The sequence below is a fragment of the Varanus komodoensis genome, unplaced genomic scaffold (genome assembly GCF_004798865.1).
Source record: "Varanus komodoensis strain SLA01 unplaced genomic scaffold, ASM479886v1 scaffold1, whole genome shotgun sequence".
Classification (NCBI taxonomy): domain Eukaryota; kingdom Metazoa; phylum Chordata; class Lepidosauria; order Squamata; family Varanidae; genus Varanus; species Varanus komodoensis.
The window spans coordinates 93,756,256-93,781,630 of NW_025335268.1; the positions used below are offsets into that span (position 1 = coordinate 93,756,256).

The 25,375-nt window shown below is 39.8% G+C and overlaps 1 protein-coding gene across 2 annotated transcripts; it reads left to right on the forward strand.

Moving 5' to 3' along the window:
* Positions 1-114: 114 nt before the first annotated feature.
* Positions 115-20,590, forward strand: KLHL24 (kelch like family member 24). Of its 2 annotated transcripts, none has more exons than XM_044435936.1 (7): positions 115-243; positions 5,846-6,826; positions 7,915-8,099; positions 8,524-8,642; positions 11,766-11,954; positions 13,117-13,305; positions 14,290-20,590. In XM_044435936.1, exons 2-7 carry the CDS (start codon positions 5,907-5,909, stop codon positions 14,488-14,490), a joined length of 1,803 nt encoding a protein of 600 aa, XP_044291871.1. In that variant the 5' UTR covers positions 115-243; positions 5,846-5,906; the 3' UTR covers positions 14,491-20,590. The 2 variants fall into 2 exon arrangements, with proteins under 2 accessions (XP_044291871.1, XP_044291861.1); XM_044435926.1 differs by lacking the exon at positions 115-243 and adding an exon at positions 852-5,431.
* The last annotated feature ends 4,785 nt before the right edge of the window (positions 20,591-25,375 follow it).

Genomic DNA, 25,375 nt, shown 5'->3' on the forward strand with positions numbered 1-25,375 from the left:
ACGGCGCTTCGTTGCAAACGGCTTCCCTCCGTGAACTACATCTCCCAAGAGTTTTGGCAGCAGGGCCGCGTCTGATTGGCCAGCATATGAGTGACATCATGTGTTTTGGCTCTGGGAGGTCACATGTTTCGGGGTCTCCTTTGTTTTGAGTTGAGCTCGAACTTGAAACAGACAAAAAGAGAGAGCGAGAAAGCGAAGAAGGCGTATCGTTGCCCGGCTTCGGCTATTCGGCACAACGCACAGGTAATGTCTTACTAAACTCAGCTGCCGAGTCGCCCGAGGCCAAAACACGTAACGGGGAGCGGGTGGCCGACGCAAGGCTTATTTCCATTTGAAATGAATAGGAAGCAGTGCAAAGCAGTCGTAATATCTTTGATCGTAAAGAGTTCAAATGCAGTGCTTTATGGGGGCTCCCGATGTAATACTAAGCCCTCTTGTAACACCTCTCCCCACTCCACTCCTTCCTTTCCACGGAATTTCTTGTCAAATTAATTACAGTGAAGTTTTAAATTTGCCTAACTATCCGCTCTGTTTTCAAATAAGTTCTGCGCAACCCTCAGTAGAAATCCGTTGATAATGTAATGCCTGGTTATTGTTCTGCGGTCGTGGCAGAGATAATTATAGCCTTCGTGGCGCAATTTCCTTCTTTATCCTCGCCGTTTATATTAAACACACACACATCCCTAAACTCCGTTAGCATTGTTGAGTGGCTTGTTCGTGAATAGAGGAAGGAAGTGGAGTTCATCTGGAGGTGGAAAACAATGTGCGTGGCGGGCGGGGGGGCTGGGAGTATGTTTTCTAGATCGGTTCTTTAAGGACACGTAAATACTGGATTTGCGCAAGCGGGAGCGACAGTCTAAATACTAGTTTCGGGCATGCAGAGTTAGTGGACTTCCTATTATCTGGAGGGATGACTAGTGCTTCGAAGTCCAAAGAGATCCAGCAAAGAACAGAAAAACCGATTCTCTTCGGCACTCTAGGCAGCTCAGCTAATTAGAGCCCCTACTTGATGGGCCGGTACGGAAAGCCTCCGCTGGCCAGAGACTGTTGGAGGAGCTGGATTAATCTTGCAAAAGTCTGGCAGGAGTGGTATTATTCCCTCCCTCCCTTCCTTCCACAGCTCCACATTTTGATGGGCGGGGGAAAACCTTACTGGGCTCCGGTAGCTTAGTGACAAGCGCTGCCCAAGAGACAGGCTGACATCCCTTGCTCCCCTCCCCCCGCCTCTGCCGCATCAACACGAATCCCGGCTAGTAAAACTCCTCCCTCGGGGTGCGTGGTAAAGTGGCTAGGCTGACTGGTAGCCGCTCTGGACTAGACCATTGGGAGGGGGAGTGAGGTCGCACAAATACTCCTTAAAACGCACGAGCCTTTGTGAAGAAACAGAAACCTGCTTTGAGGTTTTGATAAAGGGAAACGCAGAAGTGTGGGGGAGAGAGCTGAAAAAAGGAAAAGCGGAAACTATCTCCAGGCTCTGGTTGTTCTCCTTGTTTCTCTACCTTTTCTCAAACATGTTATAGTTTGTTCCTTTCCCCTCCTCTTGACAACAGGAGGAGAGGGTAGGAAAGGTGGATGCCGATTGGGTCACACAGCAGCCGGAGTGCGAGCAAGAGCGCTTGCTAAGCTTCCTTCTCTAATTGGACATAAAATGCGAGGGGGCGGGGCTTGCCTTCGGGACGGCTTCGGGTGAAGGTGAACTGGAGGATGCTCTTGTGCGCGGGCGCGCGCCGTGACTCGGGCCCGAACCGGGGCCGCTTGCGTAACGGCTCGTGCGAGTTGGAGGGGAAGGCGACTGTTTTGGCTGAAGTAACGCCCGCTGGTTCGCTTGTCGCGCCGTCGTGCGTCCACCGTTTCCAGCCCCCAAGTGGCAAAAAGGAAACCAACGCCTGTTACCACACTCGGTCACGACACGGCGGTATAAATACTTACCGTGTATTTTAGGGACTGGAGGTGCTGCAAAATCCCCCAAGTGGCTCTCATGCCTTGAAGGCAGTTTGTTCTTTAATGTTTTGACTAAATCCAGCGTTAAGGTGGAAGAACACCAATGGATACAATCCATTATGAAAACGGCCTGCAGACCTGAAAGTTCCTTGAAATGTACAGTTTTTGCAGCCCTTAGTTAAATGTCAGACTAACTAAAGGTGTAGTCCTGTCCACCTATAGCCAGAAAGATGGCTTACAATGGAATGCAGGCTGGAATTTGTAGGCCCTTTTCTGTCTAAATATGCCTATGATTACACCTTAATACTTACATTTAACTCCCTAACAAAATAAATGTTTGTCATAGCACCTCTATTTAGCCATTGTTTTCTTGTATTATTTACACAGTGACACTTGTGCTTAAAGCATAGTATAAGTACACAGGAGGTCTTGCCGCAAGGAACTACAATGTCAGATTTCAGCCCTGGGCTAGTGGGCTGCACAGGAGTGCAGAACAAAGTGAAGGAAAGGAGATACAATGTACCACAAAGTGAATGTAAGGAAATACAATTAGGAATACTTAGGCCTCAGCTAAATAAAAATCAGCATAACTTCCTTCTGCTGTTTTATCTAATCTCAGATTTATCAAGAAAAGAATTGAAACTATCCAAGCTATAATACAGTTTCACCTAACTGGGATGTTGGCAACCAGGACGAAGTAATCTAAAAGAGGGGGAAGGGTTACAGAGTTGTGCAGTAAGGGGACTGAGCTATGAGCCTGGAAATAAAATGTTATCTCAACCATAAATGTAGGTGGCCTTAAGCAAGATGCTTTCTCTCACTCATAGGCCTTTCTCTGGAGTATCTTTTCAACTTTGCAAATTTTTAGTTATTAATTTCTAAAATGGATTCATTTAAATTCATTTTTGTGCTGCTCAGGAAAAATGGGCAATGCAGAACGAAAAAGGAGGGGGGCCAATAGAGGATTGTTATGGTAGCAACTTTCTGTGCTGCTGCTGCTGCTACTGTTAAGCACAAGTTGACTGAAGGCATGATCCTGTGTTGTCCGCCCTTGATATTTGTAAGCCTCCAAACATGAAGGCTTACATGCAGTACAGAAGGGGAGGAAAGGAGGCTTGAGCATCATTTTTCTGCAACAGAAACTGTCATCTCCAGCCTCCTTGCTTCCTTCCCTGTCCTCATGCATAATCCTTCAGTCTTCTTCAAGGCCAATTTCTGAACTTAGAGATTCAGCTGGCACAGTTGTTCCCATGCCAGCTGCTAGGGAGAAATGGGACATGGCAGAGGCTCTGCAATCCAAACTCCCACTCTGTAGTCAGAGGACCTTGGACCTGAGACTGAATACTCCTGTGCTTGCTCTCCCCCTTCCCATCCAGAAAATGTTGGGAAGCCATTGGATGGCACCCTAAGACTCATTACACAAATGACAGATTGATGACCTAAAATAAAAGAGCCAATATAATGTAAAGGTCGTAGCAGGATCCAGAAATATTTAGAAGCAGCCAAACAGATGTGAACCCAATGGACTTTGACAGATTTCAAAGCCTGCCCGAAAGCAGGCAATGAAAGGAATGGGTGTTTTTCTCTTGAAAGGCCATTCCATATTCTGAGTACCACAAGAAAAGGCCCTTCCCCTCATGCACACTTTCTGCTATTCTCTCAGCAAGACACTAGTGATGAAGGGATCGAAGATAGAGCAAAGGTTCTTGGTCATATTCATATAGGAGGAGAAATTTCTGAAATGGTCGGATTCTAGGATGTTCTGAAGAGCAAAATTAGTACTTAAATGGGGCCTGAAAACAAAGTGGCAAAAAGTAGTAAAGGATTGACTTCATACAGTCTGACTTGCTGGTCTCAGTTGAAACTGGTAACCACACTCTGGACCAGTGGAATTTCTGAACTGTCTCCAAGGGAACCCTCATGTAAATTGTATTACATCATTTTTATCTGGAAATGATGAGGACAGAAAAAGTGCAGCTGTTGTACCATTATAAAAGACTACTGTGTATCTAAGAGGCCAAATCTAGAAGTAACTCCAAGCTACTAATCTGCTTTAGGAGGAGTGGGTCTTCATCCAAAATAGGCTATATACCTCCCCCAGATTTGTAAGGAGTATTCAAATAGTGTATATGAAATACAGTATCCTAAAATGTTATGTAAGTGGTAAATATTGCTGGTATTATAGTTTACTGATATTCTTTAAGATTACATATGAAATCATTGCTACATGTACAGAATTGGGTATCTTTTACATTTAATTAAAAATATGGATCTAATCCAGTAGAAGTAAAATAGGTTTAACTGCCATTTAAATCAAAGAGATAACTTAAAGATACCTGGCTGGAATCCAACATGTATTCATTGAAACTAAATATGTTTGAAATTGAATTATGGCAGTTCAGCTTCATATCTTTGTAAGGTTTTTACAGTTCTGGGAAAGATTCATCATGTCCTCTAGATGGAAACACCTGGCAATTCGGTTCGTTGAAGTTATAAGACAATAATACATGCATGGCTAACTAATATATTCACAATGTTTCCATTTCAGATGGCCTGGTCATACTCAAGTTATGCTTCAAAAGTTTTGAATTGAGAAGAGAATTTCCATTTATAATAGTTAGATATGTTCAGAAATCACGGGAATGAATGTTAAATAAGTGAATGTAAATAGAGAGGCGGTCTTTGGTAATCTAGGCCAAGCAGAGTGGGAAGCGACTTTCCATCCTTCCTTTTGTCCACATCCATCTTGCTAGCCTGGATGGCTGCTAGAGGTCACTGATACACTAGCCACACAACTTAGGTGGGAATCATCTAAATGTCCTGGGTTTTGATGACAGCTATTCTTCTTCTTTCTTTATTTTCCTTCAGGTTATACAGTTTTAAATGAAAGTACATAAACATTGCTGATCACATGACCAAAGCTGCCTTGAAAGAGTTTTTTGCTCTGAAAAGCAGCCTAGAAATATTTTAAATAAATAAATAAAATTCACCTCAGCTTCTCTAGTAAAATCTTATAGTAAGTACACTTTACATAAACCTTTGAAGCCCTCTTTTAATGATAGCAATAGCTTTGGCCAGAGCTGTAGCTTTGGTAAGAAGTTAACTTGCTGCTTCCGAAACTCTGGTGGCTCACACTAATCAAGGTAGGAAGCAGAAGGACGGTATTTCCTTAAGAGTTTGTTGGCTGTTCTATTTTCCCTCCCAGTTACTTACACCTGATTGGATTCAGTGAGGAGTCAGTTAAATCCAATGCAAGGTCCATGTAATGGTCACAATCTTAAGGCCTCTCAGGGGAATCCAAATTTACCTCCAACCTGCCCCAAACATGCCCTGTTTTGGGATTTTCTCCTGCCAGAAATATTGGTGGTGGTATTTCTATGCCCACAGATCTTTCTTTGTGTTCCAGGGGTCTCTAGGGCAGACATGTCCCCACCAATGATGTTCTTCTCTGTTAGTAGGGGTTACATCTGCCTCATTCTAACCCCTTCCTGTAAGTAAAATTTAGAGTAAAATTTTAGAATTTAAATAACAGAAGATAATGCTAGCCCTAATAGTTAAAATTTACATAGTAGTTGTATGAATGATATGGATTCAGCAATAGTAGTGGTCTATAAATGGTATTAACCTCTTTCCCTTTGACAGTCTTTTACTCTGAGATAGAAAGATCCAGTATGAATAATGAGTTTAAATGTGTTAAGTGTTAAGCTCCATGATTTGTCTCTCTTGACATAATTTTTCCTCTGTCTCTTAAATCCAATTGTTTGCTCCCTGTGTGTTACATTGGCTTTATATACACAACTTCCTGGTGTCTGATGTTTATAGGACTAAACCTAATTACTGTCATGATATAATGAAGGCATTTGCAGTCTGAACTAATTTATTTAAAAATGTTTTTCATCTTTAGCACCCACAAGAGGACACACATCAATATTTTCTCCATGACACTATAAACAGTTGCTGTAACAATGGTGCTAATACTGGGACGCAGATTGAACAGAGGGGATAGTCGGGCCCAGGAATCCCCAGTAACCAAGCGAAAAGTTTTTGAAATGGACCCAAAGTCCTTATCAGGCCATGAATTCTTTGATTTTTCTTCTGGATCATCCCATGCTGAAAACATACTCCAGATTTTCAATGAATTTCGTGACAGTCGTTTGTTCACAGATGTAATAATCTGTGTGGAAGGCAAAGAATTTCCTTGTCACCGAGCTGTTCTTTCAGCCTGCAGTAGCTACTTCAGAGCTATGTTTTGCAATGACCATAGAGAAAGCCGAGAGATGTTGGTAGAAATCAATGGAATTTTTGCAGAAGCTATGGATTGTTTTTTACAATATGTGTATACCGGCAAGGTAAAAATCACAACAGAGAATGTGCAATACCTCTTTGAGACATCCAGCCTCTTTCAGATAAGTGTTTTGCGAGATGCTTGTGCTAAGTTCCTGGAAGAACAACTGGATCCTTGCAACTGCTTAGGAATCCAGCGTTTTGCTGATACACATTCTCTGAAAACACTCTTTACGAAATGCAGAAACTTTGCACTGCAGAATTTTGAGGATGTGTCCCAGCATGAAGAATTTCTTGAGCTTGGAAAAGATGAACTTATTGATTATATTTGCAGCGATGAACTAGTAATCAGTAAAGAGGAGCTGGTTTTTGAAGCAGTCATGCGCTGGGTTTACCGGGCAGTTGACCTCAGACGTTCAGTGCTACAGGAGCTCCTCACACATGTGAGGCTGCCTTTGTTACATCCTAACTACTTTGTTCAGACAGTAGAAGTGGACCAATTGATCCAGAACTCTCCAGAGTGTTATCAACTGCTACATGAAGCAAGAAGGTACCATGTACTTGGAAATGAAATGATGTCTCCAAGAACTAGGCCACGGAGGTGAGTAGGCTTGGTTGATTATCAAAAGAAATTCTTCACCATGCTACTGATTTTTGCATTTTAAGTGTGCAATCCTGTGGCAATGCACCTGGACTTAGAGGCTTATGGTCATCTAATGCAAAGTGGGAGGAGCTTCAGGAGCAGTCTCCACCTCCCTGTCCTCCTGTACTGCATTGTTGCAAGGCAAGCTTTTCAGCCTGTCAAGCTGGAGTGTCCTCATTTCCGCATGCACCCCTTTTCCCTTCTCTGAGATTGCTTTCTGTACTTCAGAAAGGAGCTGCCACATTTATTTCCATGGCAGATGCAAGGGGCCAGGGAAAGGGGGTGGTGGAGCTCCAGTTCCTAGCTGTAAGCCAAGGTCAGAGTACTATCTCTGGCCTCAGTTCTAGGAAGCTAAACTATCCTGTGGCCACTAAGAAGTTGGCTAGAGGCCATAGCATTGTTTCCCTCCATCTGTTAAGAAACCTTTAGTCAGTTGACCAGTTAACTGACTAAAAGGGCAAGTCTTACCTGACCGTAAGTTCCACTGAACACAATAGAGCTGCTGAGTAGTCAAGCATAGTAGACTCTGAGTCTGTTTTGTTTATATCTATAAGCAGTATGGTCTGCTTTATTACTTTCTTTAAAAACATGTTGACAAAGTAAGAGCAAGGTGAGGCAATACGTAACTTCAGAGTACAGAGGAAGGCAAAGCTCACTTAAACCCTTTCAGTTATTTGAGTTGTTAATCTTGAAAATACCACAGGAGTCTGTTGCTCCAGAAACAACAAATGCAGTATGCCCAGGTAATGGGCGTGTACTGGGAAAGGGTTTCTTTAATTTTCCTTAATTTTCTTTAATATATGCCTGCAGATTAGGAATACATTATTCTGCCTAGTGACGAGGCTCTGCAAATGTGGGTATCTTTTCTGAAATAATAAATGCATTATTTTGACACTTTTTCCTATTTATTTCAATAAATTGGAGGTGGGGGAGGACTCATTTTGTTTTTCACGTTTTCTCCCAAGTTTAATTTTTCTATCAACTGAAACATTTGATACTGATGTTGGTTTTTTTAGCAGATAACATAATTGTTTCTCTATTTGTAGATCAACAGGCTATTCTGAAGTGATAGTTGTTGTTGGAGGCTGTGAACGAGTTGGAGGGTTTAATTTGCCATATACAGAATGTTATGACCCCATGACTGGAGAGTGGAAATCACTGGCTAAATTACCAGAATTTACAAAGTCTGAGTATGCAGTATGTGCTTTGCGAAATGATATACTTGTTTCAGGTAAACATTTTATATTAGTGATGTGAGATTATTATTATTATTATTATTATTATTATTATTATTTCTTAAAGTCAGGTTTTGGAAATATATATCTCTTATGGGAACTAGCAAGTATGTATCTCTTATTCACCTTTCCACCATCAAGGTACACACTGCCCCTGTTGCTTGCTTCATTGGGCAGGTGGATGCAGCATCCAAGACATTCAGAACTGTTTTCTGGAACATAAAGTATTCCAGAAAAAAAAAAACTTTGGTAGAAGGAGATATCACTGCACAGTGGCCAACAGTTTTTGAATGTATTTACTCATATCTGGTTTTTTACATCTTTAGATGTATACTTGCATCACCATATGACATTTTTCATGATTAGGCACAATGGTGCACAACCCTTGTTTAATAACAACCAATGTCTTTTTAAAATAAGGTGGAAGAATCAACAGTCGTGATGTGTGGATTTATAATTCTCAGCTTAATATTTGGATCAGAGTTGCCTCTCTAAATAAAGGAAGATGGCGTCATAAGATGGCTGTTCTGCTTGGTAAAGTAAGAGATCTTTCTTTAAAGCTACTTAATTTCCTAAGCATGGTTGAAATGAAATAATAAAATCAGGTAATCATGCTGCTTACAGATCAGTTACCTATTGAACAGTTTTGGTTCTGATTTTGAGCCTGTACTGGGTATAGTTACACATTACACTCAATATGGGTCTGTTGTTGAAAAAGACAATTAACTGGGTTTGCACATCATGGTAAACTGTGGTGGGTGAGCCATATATCTTTCAGAGTGGCTTCTTGTGTTGTCTAAATTTGGTACAGTAGCTTTGGCATAAGTTTGTTAAACACCCGTAAGCAACTGTGAGAGCCCATGATTTGTTTTGGAGGGTGGCTTGCTGTGACATCCGAACCTGGCCAGGTGTCTTCAGTGTGGTTTGTTTAAAATGGCTACAGAGTCATGTGTCAAAAGCAGTGAAAAATACAACTGCTTTTCATGATCTTGCTTGCCAAAGTCTGCCTGGGAAAAGTATTTGCTATGACTGCCTCCTTCTCTCCCCAGAGCCCTCCTCCTCCAAGTGGGCACTTCATTTGACAGTCACCAGCTTTTGCCCTTGTTTAGCTAAGAGGTTTCTGTTCCTGGCAGAGCTATGTGTGCCTATATGATTAACTTACTTCTGGGTAAGCATGTGCCTCCCTGATTTGGAAAAGGAGGATTTAAGTTTTCCCCTCTTGCTTTCATGCCAAATTCTCTCCCAATACAGGAAGGGCATTAAAGGGGTTAGAAAATGCCTTGAAATACACTGGGTGAATTTTGGCATGAAAGCAGGATGGGAAAGGTTAAATCCTCCCCACTAAAAGATGAACAAAAGCCACTTCTCTGCCGGGCACAAGGAAAACCTACAGCAAGCATAGCAAAAGGCTTTTAAAAAGCATGCTTGATATACCTATTATTTATCACAAAAGTATTTGCAGGCAGTAATCCGACAGGGCAGTGAGGGGGCAAAGACATTTCCCTCTGGACCAGCAAAGGTAAAAAGCTCCAAGTACACAAAATGTGCCAATAGTAAAAAGGCTACTTACATATTGAAGCTGCAAAGGCTGGAGGGATATGTGCCAAAAGCAGGCAGGAGGACTAAGGGGGAAAGAAATCATAGCTAGGCAATGTGTGTCTGATCATCACTTGGAAATAATGTGAGTTTAGTGCGCAGCAAACCAACACACTGTGGCTTATTGTGGCATACAGACTGATCCATCGCCTTATCAAGTTCTCTCCCTTAGCAAGTAGAATCACTTACTCTTTGTGGTGACGGCTTTATATTGTGTGTCTCCCTACGCAACTTCTTATCACTGGCTACGGCTGATGGGAGAGTGGGATGCACAATACAGCGATATCTTGCTATAAGCTCAGGGTAAATTATTCTGTGAGTCACAGGGAAGAATTTGACATGAAGACACTGCAGCAATGAAAATGCCAGTGCTCTTTCAGTAGCCAACACTCATCTCATCTTGCCTATTTTGGGTCTATCCCATTCATTTACATGGAATGTCCATCATTGGGGCCAATGAGTTAAAGCATGAAGGAGTCTGTATACGGTATGGACTTGAGAATGTGTGCACCGTGACACCCCTGTCAGCTCTATGTCAGAGTCAGACCACACACAAATGTAATGGATGTTGTCCCTCAAGTACAGTACATTTTTTCCATAGAAGTAAATGGATGCTATCTATTCTTAAGTAGTAGGAATATAGTCTGAAACATTCCTTATATGGGGGAATGTTAAAGCTGTCAACTGCCTTTGGCAACCCTGGATTTTGTTTCTTGGTTAAACTAAAGTGATTGCTGAGATCTGCCTGTTATTTTTAGAGCCCTTCTACTATTCTTTAATTGAGGCAGATTGGAATTTAGTTATACCATTACAAAAGAGATCTGTTCCTTACAAGTCATATATCAATATGATATTTAATATAAGGAGTCTCCCTAATAATGGCTTGGGACCTGGATACCTAAAAGAACGCCTGCGTCCATATTTGCCCTCCCATCCCTTGAGATCGGCAGCAGAGGCCCTTCTCCGGGAACTCTCCGTGAAAGATATTAGGAGGGTGAGTACCCGGAGGAGGGCTTTCTCTGTGGTAGCACCCCACTTATGGAATGCGCTCCCCAGAGAGGTTTGCCTGGCGCTGTCATTATTTGTTTTTTGGCGCCTGGCCAAGACCTTTTTATTTAAACGATATTTTAATAATTGTTGATTTTATTTATTGGTTTTAAATATTGAGTCAGGATGTATCTATATTTTATATGTATGTATTTATATATGTATTTATGATGTTGGAAGCCGTCCCGAGGCTTATGCGAATGGGACGGCATACAAAAAAAATCCAAATAAATAAATAAATAAATAAGATGAACAGGTCATTTATATTTCGGAAAATAGCAGAGGGAGTTTTGGGTCAGATTTTACTGACAAAAATAGGTAGGAAGCAAAATTCAAGCAATTGTATTATTTAAAAAATGTGTGTATGTCACTGTGTTGTTTTGTGCAGGTTTTGGGAATTTTCATTGTGCAGTTATAGCATTTAAAAGTTTCCTTTTTACTCAGTAGAGAGAGGAATGTGTAGTCAAGTTATCCTGCACAGGTTATTGTGTAGCAAGTTCCACTGTGGGTGTGGGAGAGATGAAGAGTTGGGTGGCAATCCTGTGACTCCTTTTGCAGCCCACCAGGCGGGTGGAAAGCAACATATTAGAGCAGGTTTCGCTTCCGGTGCAGATTATAGAAGATGTAGCTTTAGCAACTGCCGTCCACCAGTGGGAGGGGAAGAGGGCAGTCTCTAGAGTACACATGGAGCACTAGTTGCAGTCAGTGAGTCTGTACATCATCTTTAGTGTGTACACAGCTTCAAAGTTACGGAAGGCGTATGAACTTCTGATTTCCATTCTTTCAGTGCATGTGAATTCTTAAATGTCTTAATTCTCACTCTCTTTTACATATGTCACTTTCACAACCCAACAATTTAAAACTGAAGATTACTGAGGCTTTGATTAACTGCCCTCTTACGTTTGCTAAAATAACTAGGGCATAAGCTTCGGCAAATGGGGCGGCATAAAAATGTTTTAATAAATAAATAAATAAATAAAATAAGCATGTTCTGATAACATTTTTTCTGCTTTCTAAAGGTATATGTGGTTGGAGGGTATGATGGGCAAAGTCGGCTGAGCAGTGTAGAGTGTTATGATTCATTTTCCAATCGATGGACAGAAGTGGCTTCTCTTAAAGAAGCAGTGAGTTCTCCAGCAGTTACCAGCTGTGTGGGCAAACTGTTTGTGATTGGGGGAGGTCCCGATGATAACACATGCTCGGATAAGGTAGGTAATTGGATTAACTTTATTTCCTGCATGTTTGAAAATCAGTAATAGTTACATATAAATATGGACCAGAAATTTAATATTACAGGGTATCCTCAGACCCTAGCTAGAAGGGTCCTGTTCAGTGCTCCATTCAGCCTGAAACAAAAATGTTGCGGTGCATTCAGGGATCAGGTGGCGAGATTTCTGAAGGAAAAAAGAAAAATACTAAGTCATTTTACCCCCTTCCCACCCACCTTGATATTCTCTTGCTATGCTTTATAGCACTAAAAAGCAAGCAAGGCTGCTTCCCATTACTTGAGCATTTAATTTCCATAAAGTGGGATCATCCCCTGGAAATTAGGAAAGGTTGCAACCATTCCCAAGCTTAAGCCCCAGTCCTAGGATCCTATAGTTACTAGAGGTTTGAGTAGACCAATCCCACCCCATCCCAGTGCTGGCTCTAAGTTTTTCAGTGTTTTTGAACAAAATGAGTTCTCTCACTGAGTGAATCTACCTGCTATTTGTCTAATGCTCTATTTCATCACTGTTGCCATTTCCTTGCTCCACCTTCTTATCACCACCATTGTCTAGGCCAGAGCTAACAGTAGGAGAACAAGCAGATCGCAGTAATGAAGATGGACAACTTGCAGGGGGATTTGGTGCCCAACAAAGGCAACCATTGATGTTGGCCTGACCCTTCCAGTCCAAATACACTCAGCCAACATTTCATGTTTCTTGCAGACCACTGCATATACTTAGTCTGCATCAGGCTCTTCAGTGTGGAAGTTCTTCTATTTCCCTAGTAATTTTTAAATAATACGTTTCTGCATATCTAGGGAATCCACCAAGTCTGCAGAAAGCATTACATTGTCTACCAGTGGTACCATTTTGTAGTCAGACATAAAAACATATCATCACCAAGTTTGATTTGGGAACTAGCAATAAACTTTTGCAGATCCCTGGCTTGAAAAATTGTGCTGGACATAGTAAAGGAGGTTTCTCAACTTTTCCTCCAAGCTTAGAAGGGAAGAAATCTGGCAGATATAACATATTCATATTGAAGCTAGAGTTGATTAAATGCACACATTAAATAAGTACAGTAGGCTGAATTGGTATAAGAAAGTTTAATTGACAGCTCTGTATTCGTTGTTAAAACTAAAATGTATTTCCTTCTTTTCAGGTTCAGTCCTATGATCCTGATACTAATGCTTGGCTGCTTCGTGCAACAATACCTATTGCAAAGAGATGTATAACAGCCGTATCACTGAACAATCTGATTTATGTTGCGGGAGGACTCACGAAGGCAATATATTGCTATGATCCAGTTGAAGATTATTGGATGCATGTGCAGAATACATTCAGCAGACAGGTAGCAACCAAGACCTAATAAATATTCTTATTTGAACAATGTAGTTTCTGCAGTATACATATTTTATATGTATGAAGTAAGTGATATGTCTTTAAATTGAAAGGTCATCCATCCAAAAAATTTTATATTCCTTAAATATTTATTTACTGAAAACGACTTTCTGTAACAGTTTCAACTGGCCAAACACCAGGATTGCTGGCATGCTCAGTTGATTTCCTTTTATTTTGTTCAAATTTTAAATGGATTCAAGTGAGACTTAAGAAGTGCATTGACAATTGTACCGCTATACCGAAGTAGTGCATGAAACATCCACTTTTTTCACAAAAGGTTTATCAAATTTCAAAACACATTGCTTGTAAGTAAGCAGTATGTTAACAGTGGGATTTAAATTTTTCTATGTAAAGCAAGAGTGCAAATGTATTTGCAACTAATGGTATTCTGTAGAAGCTTTGCAGATATCAGGAATCACAGCAGAATCTACATTGCTTCATTTTAGTTTTACCCTAGTTTTTCACTGCCTGTCATAATCATTTAGTTATGGAGTGATCATGTGACCTACACAGCATGAGAGGGTCATAGGATTGTTCAGATTACCAGCTGCAAGATTAGAACATTATTCTGGCTACCTGTGTTCAGAATTAACAAATTACAAAATTACTATCCTGCTGATATTTCCAGAGTGTATAGAAATCATTTTTCTGGACTGAGCTTAATACTTTATGGCTTGCTTCCAGGAAAAAAAAACCTAATACAGAATTCACATACTTTAGGACAACTCAGGAGCATACTTATGTGTCTGCAATTTATGGGTGCAGCATATAAAGTGTATATTAGTAGGGAGTATTAGATTTACAAGCAGATGGTATTGTAGGCTGGAATATCACTTTCAAAAGTGTCAGAAATAAACTTTTTTCTATCAGTGACAATTAGCACACTGTATTCTAATTATTTATCACACATTTCTAAATTATATTTGATGAACAGGAGAACTGTGGCATGTCCGTCTGTAACGGCAAAATTTATATCCTTGGTGGACGGCGAGAAAACGGAGAAGCCACAGATACCATTCTTTGCTATGACCCTGCAACCAGCATCATCACAGGAGTAGCAGCCATGCCCAGACCGGTTTCATACCATGGCTGTGTGACTATTCACCGATACAATGAAAAGTCCTTTAAACTTTGAAAAAGAGAGAGCATTCAAATAAGAAATCAGTGGCATAGGACAACCAGTATGTGAAAAATAAGCAAAGGAAATCTGCCTTTCCAAAAGGAAAGAAACACCGTTGTGCTTTCCAATATTAAAAAAAGTGTTCAAATTCAACTGATAAATATTTCCAGTAATTATAATCCTGTGACCTCTGACGTGTTCAAGTTTGAAACAGTAACAGTTTATATTAATGTTACCATGCTCACCTACTGGATTATCTGTATGCAAAGCCTTGAATTTTTGTTGTAAAGCAATGAATGCATTTGCAGATATTCATGCCTGTTTTATACTAAGCATTATCTTGCTTACTTTTGTATCTTTTTGGTAAGTAGTGTTAACTACTTAAGCTGTATAGAAGTTTCACTTCATATCCATGACTTATTAATGGTTTCAGAAAAGCTACTGCTGGTCTTGCTAAAGAGGCTTTTTTCACTTTGTTTCATTAACTTGCCTGTTTATAGAATGGCCGACGAACTATGTGAAAAAACACTCTTTGAATCTCTAAGCAACTATAAATATGGTATTGTCCTTCCTTAGTATGATAGACCTTTCATGAAAAAGTCCTGTTTAAAAAACAAGCAACATATGAGAATAGGAAATCTGCATTGTTCAGCTATAGCCATAGGGTTTTTTTGAATCTTAATTCTAAACTGAATCTTAAGGTTGCAATTTTGTAGTCCTTGGGAGCAACCCAAGGGGCATAGGATAGATTCAAATTCTCCTTTTGAGGACAAAGAAACAGAGGTGTATCCTTCCAGGGCAAGACCATGCTTCCAGCCCCCATGAAAATAAGCAATCTTCCTGCCTTTCCAAGTGTGGTGTTCTATGTATAGAGGCAAAAAGTGAATGGGTCAGGAGAGAAATTTGGATCCTGTGGATCCAAAGAACTCCCATTTCCAAAGATGCCTCAGATTTGGGGAAAATGTGTGCAATGGGAAAGAACTAGTTCAGATCATTTTTCCAAGCATTAAAGGAGGAAGATGTGCCAGCAGGATGGGAGAAGAGCAGCAAGTCAAGCAGAGCTTTCAATGAGATGGATCTTCCACGCATGGTTGGTAGAATTGCTCAGCTAAACTTATTTCGCGTTCTTCTGTGTTCAGAATTCCTGTTTAACCAGTAATTTTTTCCATTTGAAGTGTATAAGTGCAACAGGCATCAAATTAGAATTGTCCACTACACATTTTTTTGTATAACCCATGATATTTTTCTCCAATCTCTCTCCTTCCTGATACAGAATGTAGATAGGCCTAGTATTGTTATGTAGTGAGCTCAGATGACTGATCTCTAATAAATCTAGAAAACATTTTTTAATTCATGTCAACCATTAAAGAAGCAGCTGTTTAATACCAGTTTGTCTTTATCTAGTACATTAAGAAAATGTTGCTATGTGGCTATTCCAGAAACTTGGGCAGGTAGTATGGTATGAATCACTCAATGTCTCAATTCATGCCAGCCCAAACCTGGCTTACTTTAGTGGCAAATGCTGTTGCATTGTGGGAGGCACCCATAGCTACACCAGACAACCCTCAAATAACCCTAAAACATACTGCAGATTATTTGAGGGTGGCTTGCCCCCTCAGAAGAACCCATGACACCCGTTCCACACCACATAACAAACTGCCAATATGCTGCTGCTTGAATATTCAAAATGGTGAATGGCATACTCTACAGGGGAAAGAATCCATCAAAATACCAATTTACTATAGCACAGAGGATGAGTAAACCTGGTATACTTTTACATGTCTTCAGTGTCACAGAATTCATAAATATGCATGCATTTGTCACTGGAATTGCCCATGCCCTTCAGTTAGTTATGCCATATACTGGGCAGCTGCCTGTGATGAACACAATATAATAAGCATTTATTGCAAATGATGACAGGAAAATAGGTTATACCAACTTGTCCATTAAATAATAGTAAAATAATAATACCATAGTAACATAGTTTTATGTTATATTTCTATATTTGTTTCCTGAGCCTTACTTTGACGGGTTATTAACTCTAATATATGGCAAGCTTTGTATTTGCATTTTATTTACAAAAATCTAACAATTAGGTTGCTCTGACTAATATGATTCTTCATGGGACAATGATTATGATGCTTGTGTAAGCCAACCCATACCCCCTCTCAATATTTATGTAGAAAAGCAATGCTAATTATTTCTTCACCTCCATTTTTACATCCAACAATGCTCAGCCAATCTAAAATTGCAAGGTTTATTTTCCCATAAATTGACATCTCACTTTATGTCAAACAGATTGTCAAGCATTGACTTGAAACAGTGGTCTTCACAATTATATAATCTGGGAGATTCCTATTAATTATGCAGTAAGTGGTATTAAATTTTAAAGCCTTGGTATCTCATATTTAACAGATATGTTAAGTTGTCATTTACAAAATTTTTGGTCTTGTGTTTTTTTTAAAAAATGGCTCAAATCTAATGATCCATTGAGTGCTTCTTCATGAATTGATGTAATTGTATTTGAACCTTCACATTCTCAAGACAGATGCAAGCACATGGATTAACATTATGCTTCTGTTATTGGGGGCAGTTGTGCTAGTTCAGAAAATGGCAGAGCAATTCTTTTGTCCCAGGCAATATAAAATAATTGAAGCTGCCACTGTGACTTTGCAGGGCAGGGAGATTTTGCATTCTAATCTGTTCTCAGCTGCTGCATAAAAACTGTAGCACCTGCTTTCTGAGATCAGAAAAGCAACCTTAGATGACCTGGGGGGGGGGTCCTGTGGGCAGGGGAGACAGAGGGAAGTCTAAGAGAAACCAGGATCCCTTGTATCTTACGGCCTTTCCATCCCACACCCAGCTTAGAGGCCCATCTAGAAGGAAAAAATGTGGAGGACAGAGGCAAAAAGCATCTTCATTATGACAGTTTCTACCCTGCCATCAGCAGGAAATTGGATACCTCAACGTCTTTGAGATTTCTGTACAGCAGGCAACAATCCCATAGGATTGTGAATATTTTAGATAGAAAATATTTGATACTAGCTGTATGAATGAAGAATTCAATCTCATAACTAAAGGCTTTATTTTTGCAATCAATCTTTTTTCTCTAAGAATAAGAAAAATATTAATTATTGTCATATGCAGTCAAGTTATTTCCAACTAAAGGTGACCCCCCTGAATGAATGCCCTCCAAAATGTTCTGCATGCCAAACTCTTGGCATTTTCTTCATAAAATAGAATTGGCATTGCTGAGACACATAAGACACAATGTAATAGTAGTAACCAGTGAGCAACCCTTTTTCATGGTCTTTGTTTTGGTGCCATCAATGAGCTTCCAGTGAGCTTCCTGCTTCCTTAAATTCTTTTTCTGGGCAACATCCCGTCTGGGACATTTCCATGAAACTGCTTAACAAGAAGCAATTCCTGTTCATAGTTGTCAATGAATCATAATATCAGCTATTTGGAAATGATACTTAAATGTATCAGGCATCTGTGTATCCAGTTGGCATACGACACCAGAATAATAAGTAATCTGTAGATTAACCTGCTTTAATCACCTTATATCTAGGTTATTCTATCTACATTGCTTTACATGCTCACTCTCATAGAGTCCAATTAGATAAAATCCACATGGACAAACACTCAAAGGAGAAAAAACAGCTGCTCAACCTTCAGTAATTTGCATTCTTCAACAGTTGCTACAAATACTTAGTTTGCACTCATTTGTGTTCATTCTGCTTTGTTCTATTGCGCTAGGTCTTTTTTCTGCTATGTTCATTTTCTGGCTCCAGCTTCTGGCCTTCAATTCATTGATGCCAAATAGGTTAGCCTTCATGCAGCCTGGTACTATGCATGTTTGTTCAAAATTTAGTCACAAAAAATAAAATGGGGTTTCCCATACGGAATTACAGACTTAATATATTAGCTGCAGCCTTGATCCATATTCTGCTTGTGCCTTAACTTTCAGAATGTGATCCAGTTGTGGACACAAAGCAAGGCCTCCACTGTCTAGTGTTATAACATGTTCCTTTTTGGAATTCAAATCAGGGAATTCAAATGATCATGCACTTCATTTGGCTCTTTTTTCCTCAACAATTTCAGTGGGATTTTGATTTGTGATATGGAGAAGTAAAATGCTAAGATTGTTGGAAAATATGGCAAAAGAAAAATGAAATTTCTATGATAAAGTAATCTCAGGAATCACATACTTCATTTTCTAGTTGATATAAAATGTGCATCCAGTGATACCAAGGGAACTAATATAATTAGGTAATGTATTTCAAGACTATCCTAAGAATGGTTGTTCTCCCTAGTTTCATTTGGCAAAGTTCCTGTGACTATGAACCATTGTCAGTTAAAGTTGAATATACACATTGCTTTCTCATTGATGCAGCAAATAATTAGTACATCCCTTAGTAAGAAAAATAGCAACTAACTGTAATTTAATGAAACTATGCATTTTTAATAATGTACATATATTCATGCTACATTTACTTCTGAATTACGTATGTATAAAATTGTGCCTGTAGTGTACATACACTCAGGTTTTTATAGCTGTGAAGCAGCATCCCAGTTATATTTGTTACTATTTTTACAGAGTTTAGCTGTTTTTATCAACTCAGAAACATTTGATTTTGACAGTAAATACAGAAATTGAGATACTAATTATTTTTGTGTATAGTCTGCCAATCTTTCACAAGTTTGTTTATTGAATGTAGTTACAACTGAATTAGTCATCTAGTGGATTTGTTAAAATGAACCATTTAAATACTGGACAAAATACATTTCATTGTAGCTATTTCTCATTGTGACGAAACAGTTACTCAACTTACAGTAAAACCAAATATTTCACAAAAGATACCTTAGCTATGCATCAACACTTCTTGGACTGATATTAAGAAAACTGTTTCATTTGGAAGGGATTTCAAAACTGACTTAACAGACTCATAAAGCAAAGAAAAACATTTATCTGCACTTTACCTGTCCCCTACCTTTATACCTAATTGCATTTGATTACCTCTGATAATATCCACTGTTGTTTAAAAAAAAAAACCAGACATATATTTATATTCAATTACTGAGTTATGCTGGATCCAATTGCTGATGCTTGTTCATTATTGGAAATTAACAGTAACAGTTTCAGGAAAGAACTTTAAAGAAAGAAGCAGATATGTATAATTAGCAACTTAAATAGTGGAATGAAACAAAGGATCAAATGAAAAAGATTGTGGATTCTGCTTTTAAAGAAGCCAGGTTTCTGTCTATGCTTCCCTTTTCTTACAGTGTAAGCCTAGTAATAATTTTGCTTATACTGCAACTTAGCTTTGAAAGATTGTACCCAAAATTTGAGGTGTCCTTAGAAAGTCCTTAGAAAGAAAGCAGTTTATTTTGTGCAATGGCATGTACCTTGTCACTTTTAAGCACCCTGAGAGATCACTTTTGTAAGATTGCATACCAGGTTTAGCAGCTTAAATGGCATTCAAGGAGTTAGCACCATTTTAAATCATATCCTAATATAAGACATGTCCTTATAACTGATGTGCTTGTCTTAACAGTAAGAATTTCTCATATAGTCAGGCCAACATTCCTTCTCCAATAAAAGGGTTTTCTGAATCCTTGTCAATATTATCAGATAAAAGGCAGCTAATCACATATAACGTCACCAGATGAGATCTTCCATTTACATGTCAGAAAGATTTGAACTAGGGACAGTAATTCTAATAGCTTAATAATAATATTGCTCTTAATGTACTTTAGGAACATTTTGCCCTATTTAAGACTATTTTCAGAATTATGTTAATGTGTTAACTTGCCTTTCTTTAGGACTCATATATCACTCGGTATTTTAATACATGTATGTATTTATAAATATATGTTGTTTGTTTTGGTGATCAGTTTATAATAATAAAGATGATAATTTGTAATTGATACATTTAAAGCTACTGTGTATGGTATGTAGCAGTATTTAAGTGAGCGTGAAAAGCATGTGATTGTAGTTTATTTTGTATAATTAATCCAAAGAATAGAGCCTGTATGTTTGAAAACACATACTCCTAGTGTAACCTCTACCAAAAAAATCCAAATTCAGAATAAATATTGCTAATTTGCATAATTTGGTTTGCACTTTTTTGGGTTGGGAATTTGGGAATTCCTTGGGAATTTGGGTTGTTGCAGTTTGGAAAACATCGATAGAGTAAAGGCAAGAGAGGTATATGACCATATGGACTTAAACAAGGTATTTTTTTACTGCTGAATGTTCCATTTGTGCAAAGGGAAGATAGTGTTTTAGGTATACCCAGTTTTCTTCTGTTGAGAAGGTGCAGTTTTCCCATAGCAAACATAGCCTGAGTGTTGTCAGAACAGTTGGATCAAGAAAGACAAGGTGGTTAAGAGTGCTATACTGAGACTCAGGATCTAGGTTCCAATCCCCATTTAGCCATGATGTCCATTGGGTGACTTTGGCCCATCACTGCCTCACAGCATAACTCACCTCACAGTATCAGTTAAGATGGAGAGGGGGAGAACATTGTAAGCCTCCTTGGGGTCCTTGTTAGAGGAAGAAAGGTAAGGTATAAATGCAATCTGATGGTGATGATCATGATGCAGTATTCTGTTTCCAACCAGGCCAACTACGGGAATTCACTACAAGGGCATCTTTGGCTGCTATAATTCAATTCTGAACTAAATTCTATATATTTGCTACTAAGTTCACACACAATCGCATCTATCTGTACTAAAATCTCCAGTATTCAAAATTACATAGCTTGACCAAAGTCCAAGCTATCTGAATTCAGTGTATTTCTCCATAAATGTTTGACTTAGAAAATCTGAACTCTCTGCAGTACATTCCTATAAATATTAGAATTAATTATAGACTGAATAAGATTATGTCCCACAGACCATTCTTTGGCTGTATTGTTTGTCCTTGTGAGGAGTTCAATCCACTTGGAGTACGACTGTCACAAACATCTCTGAAATTAATGAAATCCATGCAGGAAAGGATCCTGATGAATTGGGTCGTATCAGTCCATTCCGACATGTCTACGCTACTCATGTCTGCTCATATCTAAGCTACACTGAATTTATTAGGACTTATTCCAAGGTAAGTTGTACAGGAGGGAAACGTTAGTGTGCAGTACTGAGTCCATTTGTAACCAAGTCAAAGGTCACAGCTTCAAAGACTGAAGTTTGATGATATTTTAAGATGGAATTTTACATGTTTTGTATTTTAATTGTCCTGTTACTGCAGTGAACCATCTTCAGATCTATTCTGCTATAGATGGGATAGAAATACTTTAAATAAATACCACCACCCCACTAGGTTAGCAAATCTGTCCCCTATCAAAGAACTAAATTAGACAGATGGGGGTTTCCCACTTCAAGGTCTTGAACTGTATTTCAGTTGACAAGATGTTCTTCATGGCCAGGAACTGTCAACAAATGGAACAGATACACAAAAAATGAGATTAAATTTCATCATAATATTGAACCTAGAACATTTCTCACATCACTGGCTACCATTCACAATGCTTCAATGCCCTCAAGGAGGATTTATGTATGGACAGGGAGAGCAGGTAAGCTAATCCCAGAAACTTGCCCTCTTCCTTTGGCGCTGCACCCAAAAAGGAAGGGCAGAAAAAATGACCAGTGCAGAAAATTCTCCAGGAAGAGGACATTTTGGAAATGCATATTGCTGCAGGTATATTTCAGCTTGCTATTACGGTTATGGTGAATGTCCATTTGGCTTAGGGCCAGGGTTACAAAAATAGTGCTTCCCATGATGGTGTAAAGACCTGTGGGGTGTTCAGCAATGGCAGAAAGAATGGGCTATGCTGAAAAATCTGCAGGGAAGGAATATTATAGAAATCCCATTTTTGGCAAGTATTTTTTAACCCCATATTAGGGTTTGGCCTACTGCCCAGCTTAGGGTTTGGGTTCGAAAAACACCAGTTCCCATGATCGCCCAAATACCTGCAGGGTGTTCAGCAAGTTCCGAAAAGATGAGCTCAGCAGAAGTATCACCAGGAAGGGGACATTTTGAAAATATCTATTCTGGCAGGTCTACTACAGCCAGTTCATAGGGTAGGGGGTAATGCCCAGCTGAGGGTTATAATTAGAAAAATGACACTTCCCATGATGATGTAAACGCCTGCACAGTGTCCAGGAAGGGCAGAAGGGATGAGCTGTGCAGAAAAATCTCCAGGAAGGGGATTTTAAAAAAATGCCTACTGTGGCAGGTCTATTTCCACCAGCAATTAGGGTTAGAGCCAATGCCCAGCTTAGAGTTAGGGTTAGGAAAACAACCATTCACATGATGGTTTAAGGGCCTACAAGGTATTCAGGAAGGCCAGAAAGGAGAAGTTGGGCAGAAAAATCTCCAAGGGGACATTTTGAAAACACCTATTCCGGCAGGTGTCTTTCACCCTGCTATTATGGTTAAAAGAAATGCCCAGCTTAGGGTTAGGATTACAACAATGACGCTTCCCATGATGGCATAAACAACTGGAAAGTGTTCAGGAAGGGCAGAAAGGATGAGCTGGGCAGAAAAATCTCCAGGAGGGGAACATTTTGAAAACAACTATTCAAGCAGGTCTCTTTCACCCTACTATTAGTGTTGGGGAAAATGCTCAGCTTAGGGTTAGGGTTAGAAAATTCAAGCTTCCCATGATGGTGGCAATACCTGCACAGGTTCCAGGAAGGGCAGAAGGGATGAGCTGTGCAGAAAAATCTCTAGGAAGGGAAATGCCTTTTGCGGCAGCTACATCTCATCCCCATATTAGTGTTAGGGTGAATTCCAACATAGGGTTAGAAAAATGACGATTCCTCACTGATTTTTATCTAAACATGCACACTTTGAACAATGGGATTTTAGATTATAAAGGTCAGGATTCCGGGTCAAACATCCTTTAAAATAGTCCTTGCAAGTTAATTTCTCCTCCAGCATATGATTCCTTTGCTTACTGTTTAACTGACCCTTTACCAGTTTTGAAAGTGTAATATTGAAAGGTACAAGCAATGGGAAACAGTAATCCTCGGGACTCTACTGCAAATCACTCAAAAATCAAACAGTAGCTCCAGATTTTCTTTCTGACCAACCTTCATTTACATGAAGATTTCCATAGTGTTTGCCCCATTTGCCCCAAGGGCTTCTTGTCAAGACAAGGACAGCAGAGTTATTTTTGAGGACAACAAGGATTTGTTGTGCCAGACTTGATACTGTATCTGCTTGAGCAACTAAGCTAGAAATAGCATTACAAACAGCTTTTAAAAGCACCGCAAAGGGCTGGTATGACAAGAGTGCGGCAAATGGCACTGGCTGGGATGGTCGCACAGCAAAGCCAGTTGGCTTAAAGGATTTGTTAAAGATGACAATTTTAATGTGGTGGGATTAAATATTCTCAAGCCACTGTGAGAATCTTTTGTATTATTTCACCCATATTTTTTTCTTTGTAATGATTTTTTAAAAATTATGCTATAGTCTTCATTGTGATTTTTGACAGGATGTCTGGCATTGTTTCTTTCATTGCTAACTGCCTGGGAAACATTGTCTGCTGCTGAACTGCAGGAATCCAAGTTATAAATATAGAAATAAATATATAGGAAGGGCCTCCTTTTTTATCCACCCCTCCCTTGGCAACGTTTCTGTGCTTTTTAACCAAAGCAGATGTTGTACTGCAACAAAAAGCACAAGAGGGCTATCTTGGAAGGCAATGTCAGCTGCTCCAGGAGGCTTTTACTGTGCCTGACAGATGTGTGTGTGTGTGTGTGTGTGTATGTCCAGACAAAGACAGCTTTCCTCCGTTATCCTCCTATGAAATATGAACCAAAACATGATGGCAGTCTTCAGGCTGTAGGGTCATGAGGTAATTTTCCTCTCCATGCCCACCTTGCACACTCCCTGACAAAACGATGATGAACTTTTTCAACTGTTCACCCACTTTTTAACATGCTCAAATAGTCCATCTACTTGGTTTTGAACAAGCCTGGGTGCCTGCAATCTTATTGCTCTATTCTGAGTGTAAAAATGGAACACAGTGAGCCTTCCACACTGAACAAAGGTAACTTCCGAAGCAATGTTCATCTGCTTCACTACAAAGCAGATTAAGGATTTGGCACAGATATGACGATGTCTAGGTGGCACGTGTGGCAAAGACAAGACTTCTTCAAGGAATTGGGTTGCATGGATGAGGATGTCTTCGGTTGCATTAGGCTTTGACTGAACAGAACAGGTTAGAGTTTAAGTTTGGAAAGAGGGGCTTAAGCAAATTCCCCTGCCCTGATTATACCGAAGGCTCACATGAGAGGGTAAGAATACACTAAAATAGCTGGGGCATAAGGTCTAGCAAGGCTAGAACGAGCTTCGCAGGTTGCATGATTGGCTAAAACCAAACCAAACCAAACCAAACTAAGCCCAGCGAGAGCTTGGTCGCGGAGACTGCCTGAATAAGGGTTCTCTGGAAGATTCTGACCACCTTATTGAGTCTGCTCGCCTAAGCAAAAGGTTTCCTTAAACAATGGAAAGACCGCTAAAAAGAATCAGCGCCTTAGCTCTCCAACCAATTACTGAGAAAGGAAGAGATATACAAGAAAGGATACCTAATGGCTCTTGTGCGCAATCCTAGGAAGGTTTTCAGTGTAAACTTGCACAACACTGCATACCTAACAGCCACAAAAACAATAAGACGCACATACGCCTATGAGAACAAAAAGCGCGTAAATAATTTGCAAGCGAGGCTGGTATGTCCCCTCCGTCCAGCGTATCGAGCTTCTTTAAGTAGCCACCACGAAAATGCCAGGCCGGGCCAAGCCAGCGCCCCCTCCAGCTCTCGCCTTTGCCCAATGCCCGCCCCTTCCCCGCTCTCCGCCTGCGCAGCCGCGCCTCTCCGACGCCCCGACA